At 38.5% G+C, this 21,175-nt stretch overlaps 2 protein-coding genes across 2 annotated transcripts in view; one reads left to right on the forward strand and one right to left on the reverse strand.

Annotated features, from left to right (window-relative positions):
• Positions 1-9,760, reverse strand: part of oxr1a (oxidation resistance 1a) — a 182,522-nt gene extending 172,762 nt beyond the window's left edge. Inside the window, exon 1 of the mRNA XM_061777063.1 lies at positions 9,609-9,760. The gene's annotated coding sequence lies outside the window, so the exon portion shown is untranslated. The remainder of the gene's footprint in view (positions 1-9,608) is intronic.
• Positions 9,761-15,985: 6,225 nt separating this feature from the next.
• The window catches only part of si:dkey-122a22.2 (uncharacterized), a 33,578-nt gene continuing 28,388 nt past the window's right edge, over positions 15,986-21,175 (forward strand). The window contains exons 1-5 of the mRNA XM_061777007.1: positions 15,986-16,171; positions 19,202-19,364; positions 19,507-19,578; positions 19,696-19,772; positions 20,187-20,287. Of these exons, the coding sequence (XP_061632991.1) occupies positions 16,130-16,171; positions 19,202-19,364; positions 19,507-19,578; positions 19,696-19,772; positions 20,187-20,287 (455 nt within the window). The 5' untranslated portion in view covers positions 15,986-16,129. The remainder of the gene's footprint in view (positions 16,172-19,201; positions 19,365-19,506; positions 19,579-19,695; positions 19,773-20,186; positions 20,288-21,175) is intronic.

Here is a 21,175-nt window from a genome sequence, read left to right on the forward strand (position 1 = left end):
CCACGCTGCCTGCACCAAAAGTCAGGCGAGTGTACCACTACACCATCAGTGACTGCTTCTGCAGTAATGGGGGTCATTTTAGCCCGGAAGGAAATGCAAGGCCATTTTTGGAATGGTCACTGGGCATAGACTAAACACCCTCAGCCATTGATATTTACATTTGATAGATGGGTAACTTTTACATGGCATCTTATCTACAATTACTGCATAAAATATGTCGAGGTATCAATAAGATCACGAGTCTTGGATTGCAGGATTCCTTTGGATTCAGTATTTATCAAATATCAAACTGCCATAAAAAAAATAATAATAATAATAAAAGTCTGAAGCACAATTCAGACAAACATGATCATCCTCAGAGTCCAAATGCCAATCTGCTTCAGCTTCTTTACAGATTCTTCCTAAAAATCATAAAGGATTAATGATAGATCATCAGCATTATCATCACAATCGTCATCGTCATCATCACGCATGTCCTTTTCTGCAAAATCTTGACTCACCTTCATTATTTATTGGTTAATTTATTGGCTGATGTATTTTTTACTTTAAATATATTTATCCCATTAATATATTCATCCCAACTTGACTGGATGTAGTTAAAGGCAAGAATGTAGATCTGTTGGATCATGCAGGAATTAATAAATTAATGCTTACTTGGGGAATGGCCTCAATACCTAAGTAATGCTGTGGATGATAACCAGCTCAAGATAGAAATGAAGAACTCTTTTCCGAAACAACTTTCAATGCCATTCCTTTGTGTACAGACTATTCTCACGTGTCTATGTAGTGTCAAGCCGCAATATACCAGTTTAAACTGTATTTCCATTTCACTGATAAATGACAACCATCTTTGTAAGAAAATAAAAAAAATAAAAATATTCGGCATTCAGGTGGGAGATGGATTCCAGCAGTGAGGTATGTTGACATTGGTCAAGTTCTTTCAGTTCTTCAATTTGCTCCAAATACCGCACCTTAGACTTGACGTTTAGCTTGTCATAATATTATCTCACTACGTTCTCCTTTCACCGGTTCCATTTCATGCATTTTTTTTCCAGTTATCACGAGCATGTTATGAGTTTGTAGAAGCTGCGAAAGTGCACCCTTAACAAGAAACACAAACTGTATATAGTGCAACGTAATATAGTAACAAAAATGTTCATAATATAATAGGGTCGCAAGTGAGCAGGAGCCTATCCCAGATAAGAATACAACCTGTACTGGTCGCCAGTCATGGATTTATGGTGTTTTTGGAAAAGAGCCCTTTAAATTTAATGGAATGTACATAAAATGTTGTTGCTTTAACCACAATTATGCTATTTAAAAAATATTGCATAATTTCAGAGATGACTTCAAAACACTTATTGCCAACAATAAAACATCAATGACAACAGTAACAGTAAACAGTAAAACACAATTATTATTTTATCATCAATAAAAAACAAACCCACCTTTTTCTTTCATTTGCATCTTATCTTTATGTCCAAAAATGAGACCACAGAAAAACATTTGAGAATGAAAAAGAAGTGTGGAGCAACTGTTTACCACAGTTGACTAATGACTGAAGTATTTGTATTATTATTGAAACGTGCTCTGCTTCTGATTTGTTAAAGTTTAGTTGTGTTTGTGAAGCCGGACTGCAGATGTAACCTACAGTATTAAGAGCAGAGTGATTTGGCTTTTTTTTTTCCCCTAAGTGAATACAAATGGTTAATAAAAAGATGGTATTGCAGTGTTCAAGTTATTTAACATACAGGGGGGGAAATGTCAGGTTTCTTCAATTTACCACAATCACTTTAAAAGGAAACCAGATTGAAAATAAATCTTATAAATTGGGATCTTAAACTGTTGATGAATTTTAATGTCGGGTGTGTTCGTCGGAGATGAAAACACTCCCCTCTCTGGCCCAACATACTAGGGGGGAAAAAACAACTAAAAACTGAAAAACTAATTTATCCTCTTGATCGTCTTTGCACTCAAAACATTTTTATTTTATCACTTTACTTTAGGTTTTAATTGTCATGGCCTCACAAAATACAGAAATTATTTTCCATCCATATTTAGAAATGATGTTTTTATGCTGAACTATGCCTGTTTGATAGATGGATATGCAGAATTGTTCAGGCATCATATCGGACTTAAACATTGATTTACAGATAATCCAAAAGTTTCTAAATGGGTATGTTTTTCTTCCATTGTTTAATGTATGAAATATGGACTTCTTTCAGGTGAGCATGAATTCATTGCCTTGTGAGTTCAAGTACTCGGTAGTACAATTCTCTTCTAACTCAAAATAGCCTGTTTGAGCGCTAATAACTCATCTCAAACTCTTTTCTCTCTTTTTTCTGTGTGCACGGAGCCTGCATTTGATGATGCAGGTTGTGGGAGAATGAACCCACAGCTTTCAGTAGTGTAGAATTGCTCATGGAAAGGTATACAGGGGAGCTGGGACACTGTCACGTCATGTTAAAAGACATACACAAGAGGAATGGGGACTTTTTTCTGCTGGGTCTTCTTTGGCACAGTAATAGGCTGACTGAAGCAAATGCCCAAGGAGTGCCAAAAAAAAAAATGCATTTCCCTTGCTTGGAGTCAGCTTTCAAGCAGTCCTAAAGTGAGAACAAAATGTAAAAAAAATAAATGAAAACAATTACCAAAGGCCCTCTCCTGTTTTCTAATACACTTCACCAGAGGGACTCTTTTGATGTTTCATGATCGCTCAAATTGTGGAGGGACATGTACAGTAGCTGCCCTTAGTTACTTGACAGCTCAGTGACTATGTTTCCCCCCCCCCTGTATTTCTGCAAATAGTGACAGCTAATAGATCCTATACCCCAATTAGTTGATAGGTGAGTTAAGTAAAATAAGTGCCACAAACCACATATTTTATGTACTTGCATCTGGATTTGATACACATCTTAGAAGAGAGAAACCACACAAAACGAGTAGATCAAGAAAACAGGTCCTAAAAAGTGACATCAGCAACAACCTCAAAGAGGGCTGAAGGGAAGCTTTCACAATCTACTGTTTGAGGAAGATTTCATGAATAAAAAGTACAGAGGCTACGCCAGAAGATGCAAATCCCTCATTAGCATGAATAATAGGAACTCCAGGCTGGATTTGGCTAAAAGGTACAGTGAATAAAAAAACAAAAAACAAAACAACAAACACGTCTTTTTAGCTGACCACGGTAACTCGTTTGCCACATTCATTCTCCATACATGTAAACAAAGACGCTTTTTAAAAAGCAATGACAAGAGAAATATTGGAGGAAGGTATCAATGTGTAATCATTGTAATAAATAAATAATGATGTAAAAAAAATAAAATAAACAAAGGGTGATAATCATCCATCCATCCATTTTCTGAGCCGCTTATCCTCACAAAGGTCCCAGGAGTGCTGGAGCCTCTCCCAGCTAGCATCGGGCAGGAGGCTGGGTACACCCTGAACTGGTTGCCAGCCAATCACAGGGGAACACAAACAAACAACCATTCGCACTAACATTCACACCTATAGGCAATTTAGAGTCTTCAATTAACCTACCATGCATGTTTTTGGGATGCGGGAGGAAACCGGAGTGCCCGGAGAAAACCCACACAGGCACAGGGAGAACATGCTCTTGTTTTGGTTCCGAATGTGGTGATGTGATTCTTCTGCTGTTCAGTACCGGGGCAGCTCTATTCTAGTGGGATATACAAGACCACTGGCCACTCCAAAATCCTAAAACATCCTAAACTCTTTGCCTTATCACCTTTAAAGAAGACACATTATGGAAAAGTGACTTTTATTGTTTGTATACAAATAGTTGCGTCTCAGGAGTGCCTGCTCATCCATCAAGTATGAAATGACACTAAATTTTCTGTTAGCTACCTATTTCTGAAAATGTGTCTGTGCAGGAGATGTTTGCATGTCCGACCCCTGTGATGGAACAGTTTCAATTAACATAACCACCCCCACAACACTTTGAAGCAGAGGTCGACACGCTATTACATCAAAGCCACACACAAAAATAATAATAAAAAAATAAAAAGCAATGCAGTTAGCACTGGCTAGCGTTAGCTAACAATGTTACCAGTAATGTGTGATTTGACGTGCTGCATCAATGAGTGATAACTCGGTCAATCGGTCCTGACTGCAGAGTGGTGTGTAGGAATGACCTATCAAACCCTGCTTGATCCAACTATTACACAAGTAGTGTTTTTGTTTACGTGTTTGATGTTTTAATTTGTTATACATATTGTATACTACTGTATTAACACATGTACAAATAGTTAAAAGGATAAGAGGATGTTTAGTATTTGAAGGAGCTGTGTTTAAATAATGGTTAACTTGAAAATGTACTGTAATTTTCAGCACACTACAAAAGGCAGTTTTTGCTGACAATTTTCACTTTACAGGGACTTTAAGTATTATTTATCTGTTGGAAAATTAGATCCTGGTCTGACTCCTGTTCAACATGGATCAAAATAGGAGGAGAGAGAAGAGAAGGGCAGTTTGTTGTTGTGCTCAAAGGAGGGGGAGGGGACACGAAGAGGGTCACTGGACTGGGTTCCTGGGGCTTAGTGTGGCAAATCCTCAGTAATCCTCCAACTAGTTCCATGGCTACGTTTACTGTACTGTACGTAGGTAACGCCAATACACAAGCTTGCTTCACAACACTATAAAGCTCCAACTGCCACTTTTACCCCCTTCACCTGTTCAGTATTTTAGAGGACAGCTAAGGATACCTATCCTTCTTAAGTCTCTTTTGCGATCATGATCACTAGACAACAGCATAACAGTGAAGGAGACAAGATAAAGCAGTGAAAACCGGAAAAAGGCAAGAAAACCAATCATTCCACTGGGTATGAGTACACAAGAGAAGCCTGGAGATAATCACTTCACTGTCTGACTACACACACACCTCTGAAAACAACGCAAAATGTACATGGGCCCCTGTGGTGATCACCTAAACACTGTGCACATTAACGATCAAAACAGAATGTTCCGGAATTCCTGCTAAATCTTCACCGACATCCCAAGTTAACACCTTAAGGTATAATGGAAGGATGCAGTTCCTGAAAGCGGTAACTTTTATTTACAGCTGGATTCCCGGAATCACATAACAATACAGGTTAATAAATCCCACCACCACAGCCCAAGAAGTTGAAGATGAGCTGATCTGACCCTGACCATAAAAAAATGATATTTAATTTCAGTAAATTAGAAATTTGTGCCACCTATTTTATTTTACTGAGCCACAAACAACATGTCACAAGAGTCAAGGAAAAAATGGATATCCCCGGCGACTAGAGTCATACAGTATTTCTCTGTTGGCCAACAAGCATAGCAGTGCACACCATAATTGGGCCAGCATGTCCTCTCATTTTTCTGTTTTGTTTCCAATTTTCCTTTTGAAAGATCATTTGATATCACCTGCCATTTTGGGTTGCTGTTAACATCTGTGATTTTGCATTGTGTCGCAGAATCGGAACGCAAAATCGCAGTCAAATTAGTTTACTGTACAAACACTGCACGACGCAACTGAATATCTATTGGTCGCCTCGCCCCGTTAGATTTTGGGAAACATTTGAAAAAGAAAAACAACTTTGTATTGATTGTAGGACAATGATTACATCACTGGTTTGCTCTTTTGAATACTACTACTTCTTTTTCTTTCGGCTTGTCCCGTTAGGGGTCGCCATAGCATGTCATCCCTTTCCATGTGAGCCCATCTCCTGCATCCTCCTCTCGAACACCAACTGCCCTCATGTCTTCCCTCACTACATCCATTAACCTTCTCTTTAGTCATCTCAAGCTCTCTTGCCTGGTAACTCCATCCTCATCACCCTTCTACCAATATAATCACTGTCTCTCCTCTGGACGTGTCCGAAGCATCGAAGTCTGCTCTCTCTAACGTTTTCTTAATAATGTACAACCTTCAAATGCAAAACATTTCATCTAAAAACGAAAAAAATTTTTAACGAAATACAAAAACCCATGATTTTTATATTTTTTTTTCATTAATATGTAGTTCATTTAGATCTAAAAGCCTCCATGTAATGAGCTTGAGGTTTGAACAAGGCTGTGCAGTTAGTTATTATTAACCAGTTTGGTTAGGTCCCTCAGACCCTATGGACCACAGATTGACGTATATAGATATGAAATACACAACACGTCTTCTAGACAAAGCACAAAGAAGACCAATTAATCACCCAGAGGGTTTAATATTCCCACATTAGGCCACACGATTACATAGAACTGAACTACTTCTAAACCAAATAATTTCCTTGGTGACTACTCTTGATCACGAGCAATGTTCGACCCTTTCCGAGAGGTGAAACAACCTTAATTCAATGTTAAACCAATTTGTTCGACATCATTTAAGGGTATGAAATTATGCAACACTTAAATTTCTTCAAAAGGTATACTTTGTGAAAAAAAAACAGCTCTGCCTGGAAACAAGTCACCTGTGTGTGTGTATGTGTGTGCGTGCAGTGATTGATTGCTGCAAAGATAAATGTAATGCTGACAACTGTTTATACTCAATATTCTGGTGGCTGATTAAAAGATTTAAATTTAAAACCAAAGATTACTGGCTGTAGATAAATAGAGAAAGGCGGTCAAGCAGTTTGAGCTGGTCACAACAAGAGTTAGTGATCCATCACACAATAGCATTGTTGGTGATCAAGGTAAGTAGCCACGCTGGTAACTGGCTACTTTTAGTATATTTATGTTCTCCCATAGCGACTTGTTAATCTCGTTGACAATGTGGAACACTTACTGCGACAGTTTAATATGTTAATAAATGTGTCCATACACTACTGGCTCAGTGTAGCAACATGGGACACTAGTACTTTACCAATAATACATGGGTATAATTGCTCTTTTTTTTTTTTACATGCACTCCTTCACTCTGTTACTGTTAGAAAGACTAAAAACGTCCAGCTCTAATCATAGTCCTCTGAATACTAATCCAATCAGAAGGCAGCTAGCGATTGCAAAACAACTGCCCACATTGAGCCAAGGAGTTTGACCGTCCAATTTATTATGTTAATTTAGAAAGGATCACGTTTACATACATGTTTTGACCAAAAGGACATTTTCCTAAAGGAAGCCCTTTTTTCCCCCCACATTATCTGTAAAGAGAAAAAGTTTTTATTATTTCTGTGGAAGTTGATGCAAGTTAAGCAAATCCCTCAAGGATAAAGAAAAAAGAAACTCAGTTTTCTATTAGTGAAGTGGGATTTTTAGTACAAAAGACAAACCTCAATTTAAATGACGGAGTTTTTGTAAAAAAAAAAAAAAAAAAAGAAAAAAAAACTGCAAATACTTTTCAACCTATATGCAATTGAATACACTACCAAGACAAGATATTTACCATTCAAACTGATAAACTTTGTTTCATTTCCAAATATTCACTCAATTTAAATTTGATGCCTGCAGTACATTCCAAAAAAGTTGGGACACCACCGTGTTACATCACCTTTCCTTTTAACAACACTTAACAAGTGTTTAGGAACTGAAGACACTAATTGTTGAAACTTTGTTGGTGAAATTCTTTCCCATTCTTGCTTGATGTACAACTTCAGTCGCTCAACAGTTCGGGGTCTGTGAGGTCGTATTTTGCACTTCATAATGCGCCACACAAACTCAATGGGATGCAGGTCTGGACTGCCGGTCGGCCAGTCTACTACTCACACTCTTTTACTTCGAAGGCATGCTGTTGTAACACATGCAGAATGTGGCTTGGCATTGGCTTGCTGAAATAAACAGGGATGTCCCTGAAAAAGATTGCAGCATATGTTGCTCCAAAACCTGTATGTACCTTTCAGCATTTAAGGTAAAAGTTTTGATTTACATTTTACACAATGTCCCACATTCATTAAAAGTGGGGTTTTTAATTGTATGGATGAAGGGATGCATCTCCCACCCATATTGTCAGTCAAAGTTGCACAATGACCTACCGCGTAGTCATAAATTAGAAAGACATTGTGAGTGGGCAACAACCCTGGTCTGATCTCTGCTCAGCAACTTGATCATGCAGACCAGGTCTTGATTTTTTATTGGGATGTGCAACAAGCGATTAAGGAGACAATATAGCAGCCCACCCTCCCCCATCTTCCCCATGAGGCGGCTCAGTGTACACCTTTTGGGTCTATACATGATTGCATTATGTAATAGTGTAATAAATAGGCTTAGCAACTCCATGAGGGACTTTGGGGCAGACCCTGATGACTCAGTTTATTAAATTTCCCTTCCTCAGAGCTTTCCAGCTGCTGAGGAGTCAAGTTTCTACACTCCCACATAAACTCATGTTGATTGCTATATGCAGTTAGATTAAAAAGGTAAAAAAAAAAATAAATAAATAAAAAAGTCTGATCCTGACCAAACTGTAATCTGTAATGGTCGAACAAGTAGCCTTTGGCTGGAAATGACACCAGAAAGTGGCAGAAGACTAAACCGTGTTAAAGATTCCTATTGAAAATATTTTACTAAAATAGCTCACCCTTTTTCAATATAGGCATAGCCAATGTTCTAAATCTATATTTCACAGGATACAATACCATAGCTCATGTTTCAAGTTGCTAGGATCATTTAGAATGGTGTTAGTGTTAGTGTTAAGATCAGGGATATGAATACTTTGAAAAATGTAAAAAAAATATAAGAAAAATACAAAACAATACAAAAACAGTGAAATGAAAATGGAGAAACATGCAGTTAATTTTGAAAAAAAAAGAATCACCATCTCAAAATTGCTTACGGTTTTTGTTTTTTACTTACACTGTATACAGTTATCCAATTTTCCTTCCCTTTCATAAGACTCAGAATTTGTATACAATTTTTTTTTTTTTAAACCTAATAATGTTTATATTTACTATGTTGCGTTTTTAACCCTCCTAGTATGTTGCTGGTCAAATTGTCTCATTTTAAAGAAAAATAATATTTTATACATTAATTTTTTTTTTTCAGAATTAGTGAGGATAAGCGGTACAGAAAATGGATGGAATTATTTTTTAATTTGAAAACACCCCACCATACATGGTATTGAAATGTCAAATTTATAGATAGATAGATAGATAGATAGATAGATAGATAGATAGTAAGAAGGTGATTGTAGTAGTTGCACTAAATAGATGTTGATAAATTGGATAACAAGGTCTAACTAAGCCGGTCACATTGACCCATATGAACATTTTTAGTGTACTATACCAAAGAAACCAATATCAGAGAAAATGTATATTTAGGTTTTATTGTCCTTCATTTTAGGTGAATATACCGTGAATAAATGTCTCAATATTATTGCTACAAGGGCTAAAAGGAAGTTTACTTTTTGTTGTATTTACACCCTAAACCTTTATGCCGTGTTCAAGATCACATTATAATAAATAGTAAGACAGCACATAAAGGAAATAAGTTCCCTTTCCTTTAAAAGGGCAGTAGTGCAACTACATTTCACCTGGCGACATAAACATCCAGTTAATTACGATCATTCGGGCCGGCCGGCTGCACGGGAACACAACACTTTAGAAACATGAAATCTTTATAAGGAAACCGGTGATGACCACACGAGCCAGGGAGAGGTTTGGGAAACAGCGAAGAGTGGCGGTGGATACGAGTATTGTACTTACTTTCGGAGCGACGTGAAATGACCGTGGACCAAACATCATCGGCGTTCAAAACGTTGTCTTTGTCATTCGCGGAGAATGTCAGGAATGTACACAGTAGCACACGCTGTCAGACATGCGGAGTCATTTGACCTTCTACCAACAGAACGTACCATCGCCGAGAAGAAGGATGGGGGGGGAGGAGCGGAGCATACCAAAAGGGCGTCCTGGGAAGGAAAGGGGTTTTTGATGTACTGTACCGTTGAATAATAAGGTACAGGTAAAACAAAACAAAAAACCAAAATAAAAATAATTTTAAACATGTACAGGTATTTCAAATAATACAATACTTACAGGAATAAAATATGTATGTTTATTAAATGAAAATTAAGTATATAGTCTCGGTTCAACTTGATTCCCCTTGACTGCATCTGACAGGAGCAGAGCAGGACAGTAATACTGTAGTATTAAATTCAAGGCAATCATAAAATGTGCAGGCTATTTTCTTGGTTTGTTTATTTATTTCATTTCAGGAATTGTCCCATTGAGATACAAGATCTTCTTCTTCCAGGGAGTCTTGGGCCAAGATGGCACACAGGACATTTTCTACATTAAAAACAGGGCATTTATAAACAAAACTAAACAAAAACAAGAAAACAGGACAATGTAAGAATGCACTTATACCTACTGAAGGGATGGACACGATTCGTACAAATGTTGATGTTTTGATGATGGTGTTGGAGATCACCTCAACTCACCGTGAGGTGTTGAATTGCGGTGCGCTCTGGAGATGACAGAGCCTGTAGCATATGATTTGCATTATTTTCATAATGTATGGTAGTTTAGTGGTGCATGCTGCTGCCTTTTGCGCACACGTTGTGAGTTCAATGCCCAAGCCCAGATAAATTAAAGGAAACAAATATGTGTGGGTAGTTTAAGGAAGGGCCTCCACGGAGAAACTGCCAAACAAATCATTTGGGTGATTCACTGTGCTGAAGCCAAAAGTCATAACATTTTCATGATGTATATATTTGAAATGAGTCTTAATGTTTAAGGAAATCAAGTCAAGTCAAATACTCATTCCTGTTCAGTCACGTGAACTCTAGTATGTCCGATAAAAAAAAAATTTAATCCCTCATTTTTAGTGACCTTTTTTCCAGCATCATAAATGTAATGCAGCATATACGCTAATTTTACATGACCTAATTTTAAATTTGTTGTACTAATTTGATGCAAAAACAAATTTTAATGACCTTAAATTTTTGGCATTGAGTAAATACAACCTCATAAAAACCACAACTTCCCTTACAGGGATGAGGGATTCAATCAGACATTTCCGTGCAACTAAAATACAAAATACATATATTTCAATATTACTTATCTTTAGTAATGGTGTTTGTACTGCTAAGTATCAATTGCAAGAGAAGCTGAAGGCCAAATGCAGAAAATACATGTCTGGTCACATTGACAATAGTCGGACTTCATGCCCACTGAAGGAGAAACTGGATTTCTTAAGTATAAATAAAGACTTGTTAGTGTATTGTTTGATAGTGCACTTCAGCAGTGTGGGACTAAAATCGATGAGCAATGCCATGGAGCCTGAAGACTGAAGGCTAAAGTCTGCAATGCCTCTTGAAACACCTCTGGGCTCACTCATACATAAATGTAGGAGACATTGTATTTTTAAATTTTATTTTTATTTTTTTTAGAAATAACGTATTTTCTTGGTAGATAGTTTGTGGCTTTCAAGCAATTATTGGATATAAAAAGGGTCCCCAAAAAACCCTACTCTGCACAAACATATAATTTAGTATTTCTTTTTGAATAATACGGAACCTTTGAGTACCTTTGAGGATACAGGAGCATTGTAGCATCAAAAGTCCAATCCTTCAGGTGGATTGATTAAACCCAAACCAACAACCTTTCACATATGAGGGCCCAAGCAGTATTTTGGTGAAACCCAAGTGTGAAGTCAGTGGAGTCATTCAGCTAAACTGCTCCAAGTGATAAAATAGACAAACAGAAAATGACTTTTCGTCTACCTTTAATGCAGTCTCAAATGTTTCTAAAACTGTCCATTTGATGTTACAAGATCTGGCAGCGCAGAAGTGAGATTTGCTTCTTTGGAGGAGGCCAAAATGGAGAGAAACAGCAGCATGTGACAAATATCAAAATAATGTATTAGGATTTTCACTCGCTCTTCTTTTATTTTTATTTTTTTTTAAATATAATTTTGTTGTTGTTGTTGTTTTTACAAACTATATAATGAATGCTCACAAGAGGTGTCCGGTAACCAAGGGTGAAATGTATTGTGTAAGACTTTGCTGAATGTCAGGACTGGCGGGGGAGAAGCAACACCTTAAAAATGACTGCTGCCTCCAGACATGGCACAAATGGCAAAGATGGTGTCACAGTGACCTGTTACTAAAATAATTACTCTTTGCTTTGTGTGCACCATATGTGAACATGTTACACATAGCCTGAAGGATGATTAGCTGTTCTATTATTTATGAAAAATACTGAATTAGAATAGCCATGAAATACAAAGAAGATTCTCTTCTTTTGTGTTTGTGCTAAGGGACATGTAGCATCATATTTATTCAAGAAAATGAAAATTTTCTTTTCAATGTCTAACTGGCAATCAAGAAAATATTATTAAAAGGAGCATAATAATACTGCAGATTGTGAAAAGGGCCCTGAAAATGCAAGTGGATGCCATATCAAAAATCACATCTTGCGGTAAATTTAGTTGAAATCTTTTCTGATAAATTTAGATTTTTTTTTTGATGGAACAAGTGGTCTTTGATTTCCCAAAGTTTATAATTTTTTTCAAAAATAATTGTCTTGTGCTGGAAGAAGCTATGTCTCATTGTACCATTGTGTTGCAGTCCTAAATATGTGGAGATGGAATGATACCAAAAAAAGAGACACCCTTCACCAAATACTTTTATCAGCCCTTAGTACTCTAAAGCAAAACCCACCCACATACTCATAGCCTGATGGTTTGTCAATGCCTGACATTCATAATTTCTGTGCAGCCCACCTTTTTAATGACTGAAGAATCGTCAGTATGTGTGTGTCGCAGTAACTGAATGGTACAGACAGCACTATTTGCTGCATCACACATGTATGAATGCATAAAATAGTGATTTGGAGAGACTTATTTGCTGGAACAGCTGTCTTGACGAATAAAAATTTTGAGGAAAGTTTGATTGGATGCTTTGAGACAAGCCAACATGGGGTGGCGGTAACTCATCTGGAACGACTTGAACTTTGGAGCCAGAGGGCCACTCTCAAATGTAAAACTGGCAAGTACACATGTGAATAAAATTGTTGGTGCCCCTCTGTTACTGAAAGAAAAACCCATAGTGGTCACAGGAAGAACTTGAATCTGACAAAAGTACTATAGATTAAAAAAAAAATAATAATAATTGAAAATTAACCAATGAAAATCAGAGATTCCTTTTGAATTGTGGTTCAACAGAATTATTGAAAAAAAACAACAACTTGTGAAACAGGCCTTGACAAAAATGGTAGTACCCTGAATTTAATATTTCGTTGCACAACCTTTGGAGGCAATCACTGCATCCATCCATCCATCCATTTTCTGAGCCGCTTCTCCTCACTAGGGTCGCGGGCGTGCTGGAGCCTATCCCAGCTGTCATCGGGCAGGAGGCGGGGTACACCCTGAACTGGTTGCCAGCCAATCGCAGGGCACATCGAAACAAACAACCATTCGCACTCACAGTCACGTCTACGGGCAATTTAGAGTCTCCAATTAATGCATGTTTTTGGGATGTGGGAGGAAACCGGAGTGCCCGGAGAAAACCCACGCAGGCATGGGGAGAACATGCAAACTCCACACAGGCGGGGCCGGGGATAGAACCCGGGTCCTCAGAACTGTGAGGCTGACGCTCTAACCAGTCGGCCACCATGCCGCCACAATCACTGCAATCAAATGATTTTTGTACCTTGCATTGAGACTTCTGCACCGCTCAGCAGGTATTTTGGCTCACTATGGCACAAACTGCTCCAGTTTTCTCAGGTTTGAAGGGTGCATTCTCCAGACGGCATGTCTCAGCTCCTTCCACAGATGTTCAATCGGGCTAAGAAGAAGAAGAAGAACAGAAGAAGAAGAAGAACAATCATCTTTTATTGTCATGAACATGCATGCGTGCACACGAAATTTGTTCTCTGCATTTAACCCATCACAGTGAACACATACACATGTTAGTGGAACACACTGGAGCAGGGGGCAGCTGAAGCGCCCGGGGAGCATTTCGGGGTATCAGTGTCTTGCTCAAGGACACCACAGCCGTGAGTCCGGGGGATGTTGGCGGATGGTCCAGTCGGGGTTTTGAACCTAGGTCCCCCACGGTGGCAGGCGATGATCTTAACCATTGGGCCACGGCTGCCCACCATTGGGCCACGGCTGCCCAATAGAAGGCCATGTCAGAATAGTCCAATGTTTTGCTCCTAGCCATTCTTGGGTGTTTTTAGCTGTGTGCTTTGGGCCATTATCCTGTTGCAAGACCAATGACCTGGGACTGACACCAAGCTTTCTGACACTGGGCACACACATTTCTGTCTAGAATACCTTGATAGTCCTGAGATTTCATTGTACCCTGCACAGATTTAGGAAAGCAACCCCAGAACATACCAGAGCCCCCTCCATGTTTCACGGTAGGGACAGTGTTCTTTTCTTGGTATGCTTCATTTTTGCATTTGTGAACATAGAGCTGATGTCCCTCACCAAAAAGTTCCAGCTTTGTCTCGTCTGTCCATCTGACATTCTCCTAGAAGCTAAGTGGCTTGTCAACATGCAATTTGGCAAATTCCAGTCTTACTTTTTTATGATTACTTTTCGACAGTGTTGTCCTCCTTGGCTGTCTCCCATGAAGTCCACTTTGGCTCAAACAACGACAGATGGTGCGATCTGTCACAGATGTACCTTGGCCTTGGAGTTCACCTTTAATTATTTTTGGGAAGTTGTTCTGGGCTCGCGGCACGGTGTCCCGACTGGTTAGAGCGTCAGCCTCACAGTTCGGGGTTCAATCGCCGGCCCCGCCTGTGTGGAGTTTGCATGTTCTCCCCGTGCCTGCGTGGGTTTTCTCCGGGCACTCTGGTTTCCTCCCACATCCCAAAAACATGCATTAATTGGAGACTCTAAAATTGCCCGTAGGCATGACTGTGAGTGCTAATGGTTGTTTGTTTCTCTGTGCCCTGCGATTGGCTGGCAACCAGTTCAGGGTGTACCCTGCCTCCTGCCCGATGACAGCTGGGATAGGCTCCAGCACGCCCGCGACCCTCGTGAGGAGAAGCGGCTCAGAAAATGGATGGATGGATGGATGTTCTGGGCTCTTCTGTTACCATTTGTATTATCCGTCTCTTCAATTTGTCATCAATTTACTTCCACGTCGAGGGAGGTCTCCTGAGACAACGCTCTTCCTCACTTCCTCTGATCCATGTCACCAAACAGCACAGTTTGGAATCGATTATTTGTCACCCTTTAAATAGGCCGAGTGACTGATTGACTGACCGAAGTTTGAAGACACCTATGATGCTAATTAGGGAACACAGCTTGTTTGATCATGTTGCTATGGTCAAATTATTTTCAATCTTTTCTAGGGGTACCATCATTCATTACATTTTTTTTTATTATTACGGTTGTCAGATTCAAGTTATTTCTTGCATTAACAGAGGGGTACCAACAATTTTATACACGCGTGTAGTTGTTGGAGAGATGCTAGTCCGCTTCCTGGCTACTGTCGCAGTGCCCACTGTCCAAATGTGCACCGATTCCACTCTGACATCTCTTCTCGCATGCCTGCATATGTGTGACACAAAAATGCACAGTAAGTAGCGTGTAAACTGAAGTTCCCCTTGAGGGATTGTAATTATTATAATGAAAAAAAAAATTCCCAGCTTCAGTTTGTCATGATCTTCATGCGGTGATTTCAGAAGTTGGACATTTCCCACAGGTGCAGTCACTCATTGCTAAATGAGAAGAAAGAATAAGACCTGTTAAATTTGATTGTGTTTTGACGTGGTGATGATTGACGATCTACAAAACTGCACTATACTACTACTTGAGTTTGTGGAATACAGCGACCTCCGCAGGGCAAAATTGCGATGTACCCACTTGTACTCGTTTCTGTTTTCCAGAGCGTCACAAAGGCGCTACGACTACTATTACTACTACTGCTACCATGAGTTTTAGAGTTTTGTTTGCCACCTTAATAAAAATATTTGCCAAATTAAGATACTAGGTGGGATATTGAGTATGATTAAAACGGATAATGTTATCGTCTACTGTAGGTTGGAGATACCATTTCTTGATTTGCAGTAAATTATACGATTTATACTAAATATTTTCGATGTCGTCATTTGGCAGCAAAGCAACGCGTTGGCGTGGGGTCTGTCCTTCGCCAGCTTCCGTACCACCACCAGGAAACTACTGCTACAGCTGTTCAATTCATTTTCTGCACTCGGACGTTTACCCTCTCGTCTGCCGTATTGCTAAGATTTAAAGGACTTTATTCAAAATGAAGAAAAGACCTGAAGGCAAAGCTGGTGCTGCTAAAAAGGTAAATTAAGGCAGAATTACAATCAGCTCAATACTGTGCATTCAACTTACAGTGGACGAGTGAACTACAAACGTCAGTAAATGCAAATTACACAAAACCTTTATGCTAATTTGTATTTGAAAGCACTCTCGTTTTTTGTCCATACGGGAAATTCCTAATAAATCCAAATGCATAAAACCAATGGATATCAATCGTTCTTCAAATAATGATTACGGGGACTATAAATTGCGTGAATTTCTTTATCCACAATGTGCACCAAGAATATTTAAGAAATATTCTTCCAATATTTTAAAGCGTATTCTACCGCTTGGCATCTGGCATTTCAGTTCAGTCACATTCCTCTCCATTCACTTGTAATTTCTTAGTAAATCACAATTACTCATTACATATGATACCTAGAGTGTGGCGTATTCAGAAAGTTGGCACACTCGAGTTGAATTAGTTTCATGTAAATCAAAGGTGTCAAACGCAAGACCTGGGTGGGGCCCACATCTCTGCATCATTTTATGTGGATTGTGAAAACAAATCATGTGCATCAACTTCCATGATTCGAACTAAAATCTTTAACAAAATTAGAACGCCAAAAAAAAAAAAAAAAAAAAAAACGCCAAAACCCAACTCAAGAGGAGGAGGGGGAAACAGGTCCAGCCACCCCGGGGGCCCACACCACAGATCGGGAGCAAGGAGGCTATGGGTTTGAGTACATCCAAGTGACCCTATGGCATGCACGGGAGTCTAAGATAAAAAGATATGATTTGGCCACGTTACATTACTTTTACATTACACGTTACATTACATTACATTTCTGTATGACATTTCAGGCAAACAAGATTCAAGGTTCACCATTCTAATGGAAAGTGACCATTTCAAGTTATCCATTTCATTATTACGTTTAGCTGAGATATTTTCGAGTTTTATATACTCTATGGCAAGATTTTACCATTGATTAATGTTGGTAGGTTGTTTATCTTTCCAGTTTAACAATATTGTTTTTTAAGCGATTGCTAAAATTATAAGTATCGGTTGAGCATGTTTATTTGGGAGATCTACAGTGCTGTGAAAAAGCACTCACATTCTTACATTTTTGCATAGTTTCTCAACTTTAAGATCATCAAACAAAGGTAAATATTTGACAAATATAACCCAAGTTAACTTAAAATGCTGTTTTTAATTGGTAATAAATTTTTTTAAGGAACAAAACTATTCAAAATTACCTGACCCTGGGTGAAAAAGTAATTACCCCTTTGTCAAATCATTAATTAAATTTGGCTAAACACAATTTTTGGTTAATTTTCACTGATCAGACCCAAGCTTGATTACTTCCAGAACTGTTCAATCAAGAAATCACTTAAACAGAATCTGTCCCGAAAAACTCAAGTCGGACAAAATATCTAAAAAAGCTGCAACAAAATGACACAATCCAAAGAACTGCAGAACAGTCGAGACATAAAGTAATTGGCATCTATCAGTCTGGAAAGGGTTGCAAAAGCCATTTCTAAAGCTGTAGGATTCCAGCGAACCGTAGCCATTATCCTCACATGGAGAAAACATGGAACAGTGGTGAACCTTCCCAGTAGTGGCCGGCCGACAACGATTACCCCAAGAGAACAGCATAAAAAGTCTTTGGAATCATTCAAATGCTTTTTTGAAAAAGTAAGATGAGCCTTTATATTATTTTTGGTCAGCAGTGCCTTTCACCTTGGAACACTGCCATGGATGCCATTTTTCCCCCCATTCTCGTCTTTAATATTGTGTCATTAACACATGACCTTAACTGAGGCAACAAATACAACAATGGATTTTACCAAACTAAACATCCTAAACATAAAATAATGAAAATCAAACACAGGTCTCTTACATGACACCCTACAAACATAAAATAATGAAAATCAAACACAGGTCTCTTACCTGACACCTTACAAACATAAATAGGATAAAAACAAAGTGGCAGCCATCTCCTACAGCTTCCTGGACTGCTTTCCTTACTATCAAACAATGTGTTCTACATGGTTAAAAGACACAAACAAAACGGCTAAGTCGACACAGAACAAGGACGTATGGTGCAGAGAAAAAGGAAGAACAGCTTAACTCTCTCAATTCAACTTTATTTATAGAGTACTTTAAAACAACCACAGCTACACACAAAGTGATGTACATTATATACAAAATAAAAATGGAAAAACAATTAAACATAGAGCAAATTAAAACAATAGATTAGTAGCTATGTTACAAACAATAATAATAAAAAACACTAAAACACTGCAGAATCTCGTGGTAAAAAATAAAAATGTGCTTTAGGATGAGTTTCAAAGATGGACAGTGAGGGAGGCTTGCCTAATATTTAGGGGGAGGTTATTCCACAGAGATGTACCAACAACAGAAAAAGCAACTCTGAGCCTTTGTTTCATCCTCGGCACCTCCAGGAGCGTCAAGTCGGTTGACCTGAGGCAACATACACGAGTGTAGGGGTGAAGCAGCTCAGAGAGTTAAGGTGGGGCTTGATCAGTTAAAGATTTAAAAACAAACAAATCTTAAAATGGAATCTAAAATGCACAGGAAACTAGTAAAGCGAGGCCAGAATTGGGGGTTATGGGCTCCCTCTTACGTGGTCCAATTAGGAGGCGAGCAGCAGTGTTCTCAGCCAACTGGCGATGTCTGAGGGAGGACTGGCTGACTCCAAAATAAAGTGCATTACAGTAATCCATCTGAGACGTAATGAAGGCATGGATTACTGTTTCAAAGTGCTGTTGTGAAAGAACAGGCTTAACTTTAGCCAGCTGCCTAAAATGAAAAATCTGGTTTTGACAACCGCATTGATTTGCCAATTCAGTTTAAAATCACTGTCCAGTTTAAAAGCAAAGTTTGAGACTGTTGGCTTTTGGTAATGTGTCAACGGGGGATTTACAAGGCCCACTGGGACCAAATACCATAACTTCTGTTTTCTTATCATTAAAATAACTAACTATTGTACTTAATTTCTTTTAAGATGTGATTTAATACTGTAGCTATTTCCCCACTTCTAAAATTCAGGAAGCAGAAGATGGACAACGCAGCACAGCCGAGGTTAAAAGCCAACTTTCTCACAGTTCTGTGCTCATGAACATTGGAAAGTGTTTGCTTTTATTCATCATCATCCCTCCATTCCTCAACTATGCATCACTGCAAAGAGAAGGACAGACGCTGCTGCCAAAAGGTTTTCAATTAAAAATTCCCACATTTCCTCCTCATTTCAAGTTTGCTTTGAGTAAAGCCATCATATAAAATTCAACAATCAAATTTCTCAGCAATACATGGTTCTGTAAAGTTGAATCTTTTTGCTTTGTGATCTTATCTAGATGGCCAGATGGTAGATGTCGGCTTGGGTCAAAGAATGCATCTTTTATGTAAAGGACAGGGAAAACCAGTTGGTAATCTGTCATGTTTTTGTTTTTAAAATGAATAATACAAATCTGACATGATTTTATGCCATATCTCTCTATATGTGCCTGTTTTATGTCATCATGCTAACTTAGCCCTATTTTTAGTTATACTAGATGCACCAACTGGAATGTCATCAGACATTTGGTTTTATGTCCAAGAGAGTGTCGCCACATTGACAAAGGTGAGAAATTAATACAGTACATTGGATTGATATGTTGTGATTGTTGTAACATTGTAATGCGCTGACAGTCTGAGAGTTTTACTTATTGTCATTGTCGTATTGTCTTTTTTTTTTTTTTAATTAATTAATTTTTTTATTGGATGGCAATGATATGATAGTGTTGAGTAAATTCGCGGTGACGATAGATATTTCTCTGAAGGAGATACTATTTCTCAGGGCATGATTTTTCTTTTTCTCGTCTCTGCTCCAAATGGCTCATTGCAGCAGAAAGTTGGGGCTGACAGCCTGCCCCATGTTATTTGTCTGAAATATGATCAAAGTTAGGTCACAGGCTTCCTTGGTAGAATTTGATGACATAATTATGAAGACCATTGAAAAATCTGTTTACCCATTTCTTCCCTGTACACTGTGCAGGTTTGTACCTATGACCGAATGGGGCTGGGATTTAGCAAACGTCTGATGCAGAATGAAACCACAGGAACTGAGAAGTTTTGGGGGATTTCCACAACTGGACGGTGATTATCTAAATTCTACAATGTAAACAATATAAACGTATCAATTATTTTAGGATTATCAAAAAGATGGTTTATGTTCACAATGTTTGTATTTAGCACAACATTTGCTCACTTTTTCATTAGGTCAGGCAATTCTATTCACCCTCAAGCAGGCATGTCTTGGTGTAAGGCTTTTTGATTCTTAAGTCTCAAAGAAGCTATTTGCCCCTTTCCTTATTTTTTAATTCTATTTTATTTTTTCATTCTCCGTGCGTGCGTGGGTTTTCTCCGGGTACACCCGTTTCCTCCCACATACCAAAAACATGCATGGTAGGATAATTGAAGACTCTAACTTGCCCGTAAGTGTGAATGTGAACTGTTGTTTGTTTATATGTGCCCTGCGATTGGGTGGTGACTAGTTCAGGGTGTACCCCGCCTCTCGCCCGAAGATAGCTGGGATAGGCTCCAGCATGCCCACAATCCTAGTGAAGATAAGCGGTATGGAAAATGGATGGATGGATGGATGGATATTTTTTCACATCTATCACATTTATATGTTTGTGTTATCAAGGCACTATTAATATCTCACAAAGACACACCAAGTGAATACAAAATCCAGTTTCTAAATTACGGTTTTATTTATGAAGGGAAGGGAAATCCAAACTATCTGACCTAACGATCTGTATCTGGCGCTATGTAAAATAGTAATTGCCCCCCCCCCTTGATTTGTTGAATCAAGAAATTACTTAAATCATTCATAACAATATGAAATAGATTGCATGATTATGAAAATAAACTCATCATGCTACAGTCCAAAGAGATTGAAGAAAAAAATGACAAACAAAATGATTGAAATCTATCAGTCTAGAAGATGTCACGAAGCCATTTGCAAGCCAAGAACCAATGGTT

Source organism: Phyllopteryx taeniolatus, chromosome 6, assembly GCF_024500385.1.
Source record: "Phyllopteryx taeniolatus isolate TA_2022b chromosome 6, UOR_Ptae_1.2, whole genome shotgun sequence".
NCBI lineage: Eukaryota > Metazoa > Chordata > Actinopteri > Syngnathiformes > Syngnathidae > Phyllopteryx > Phyllopteryx taeniolatus.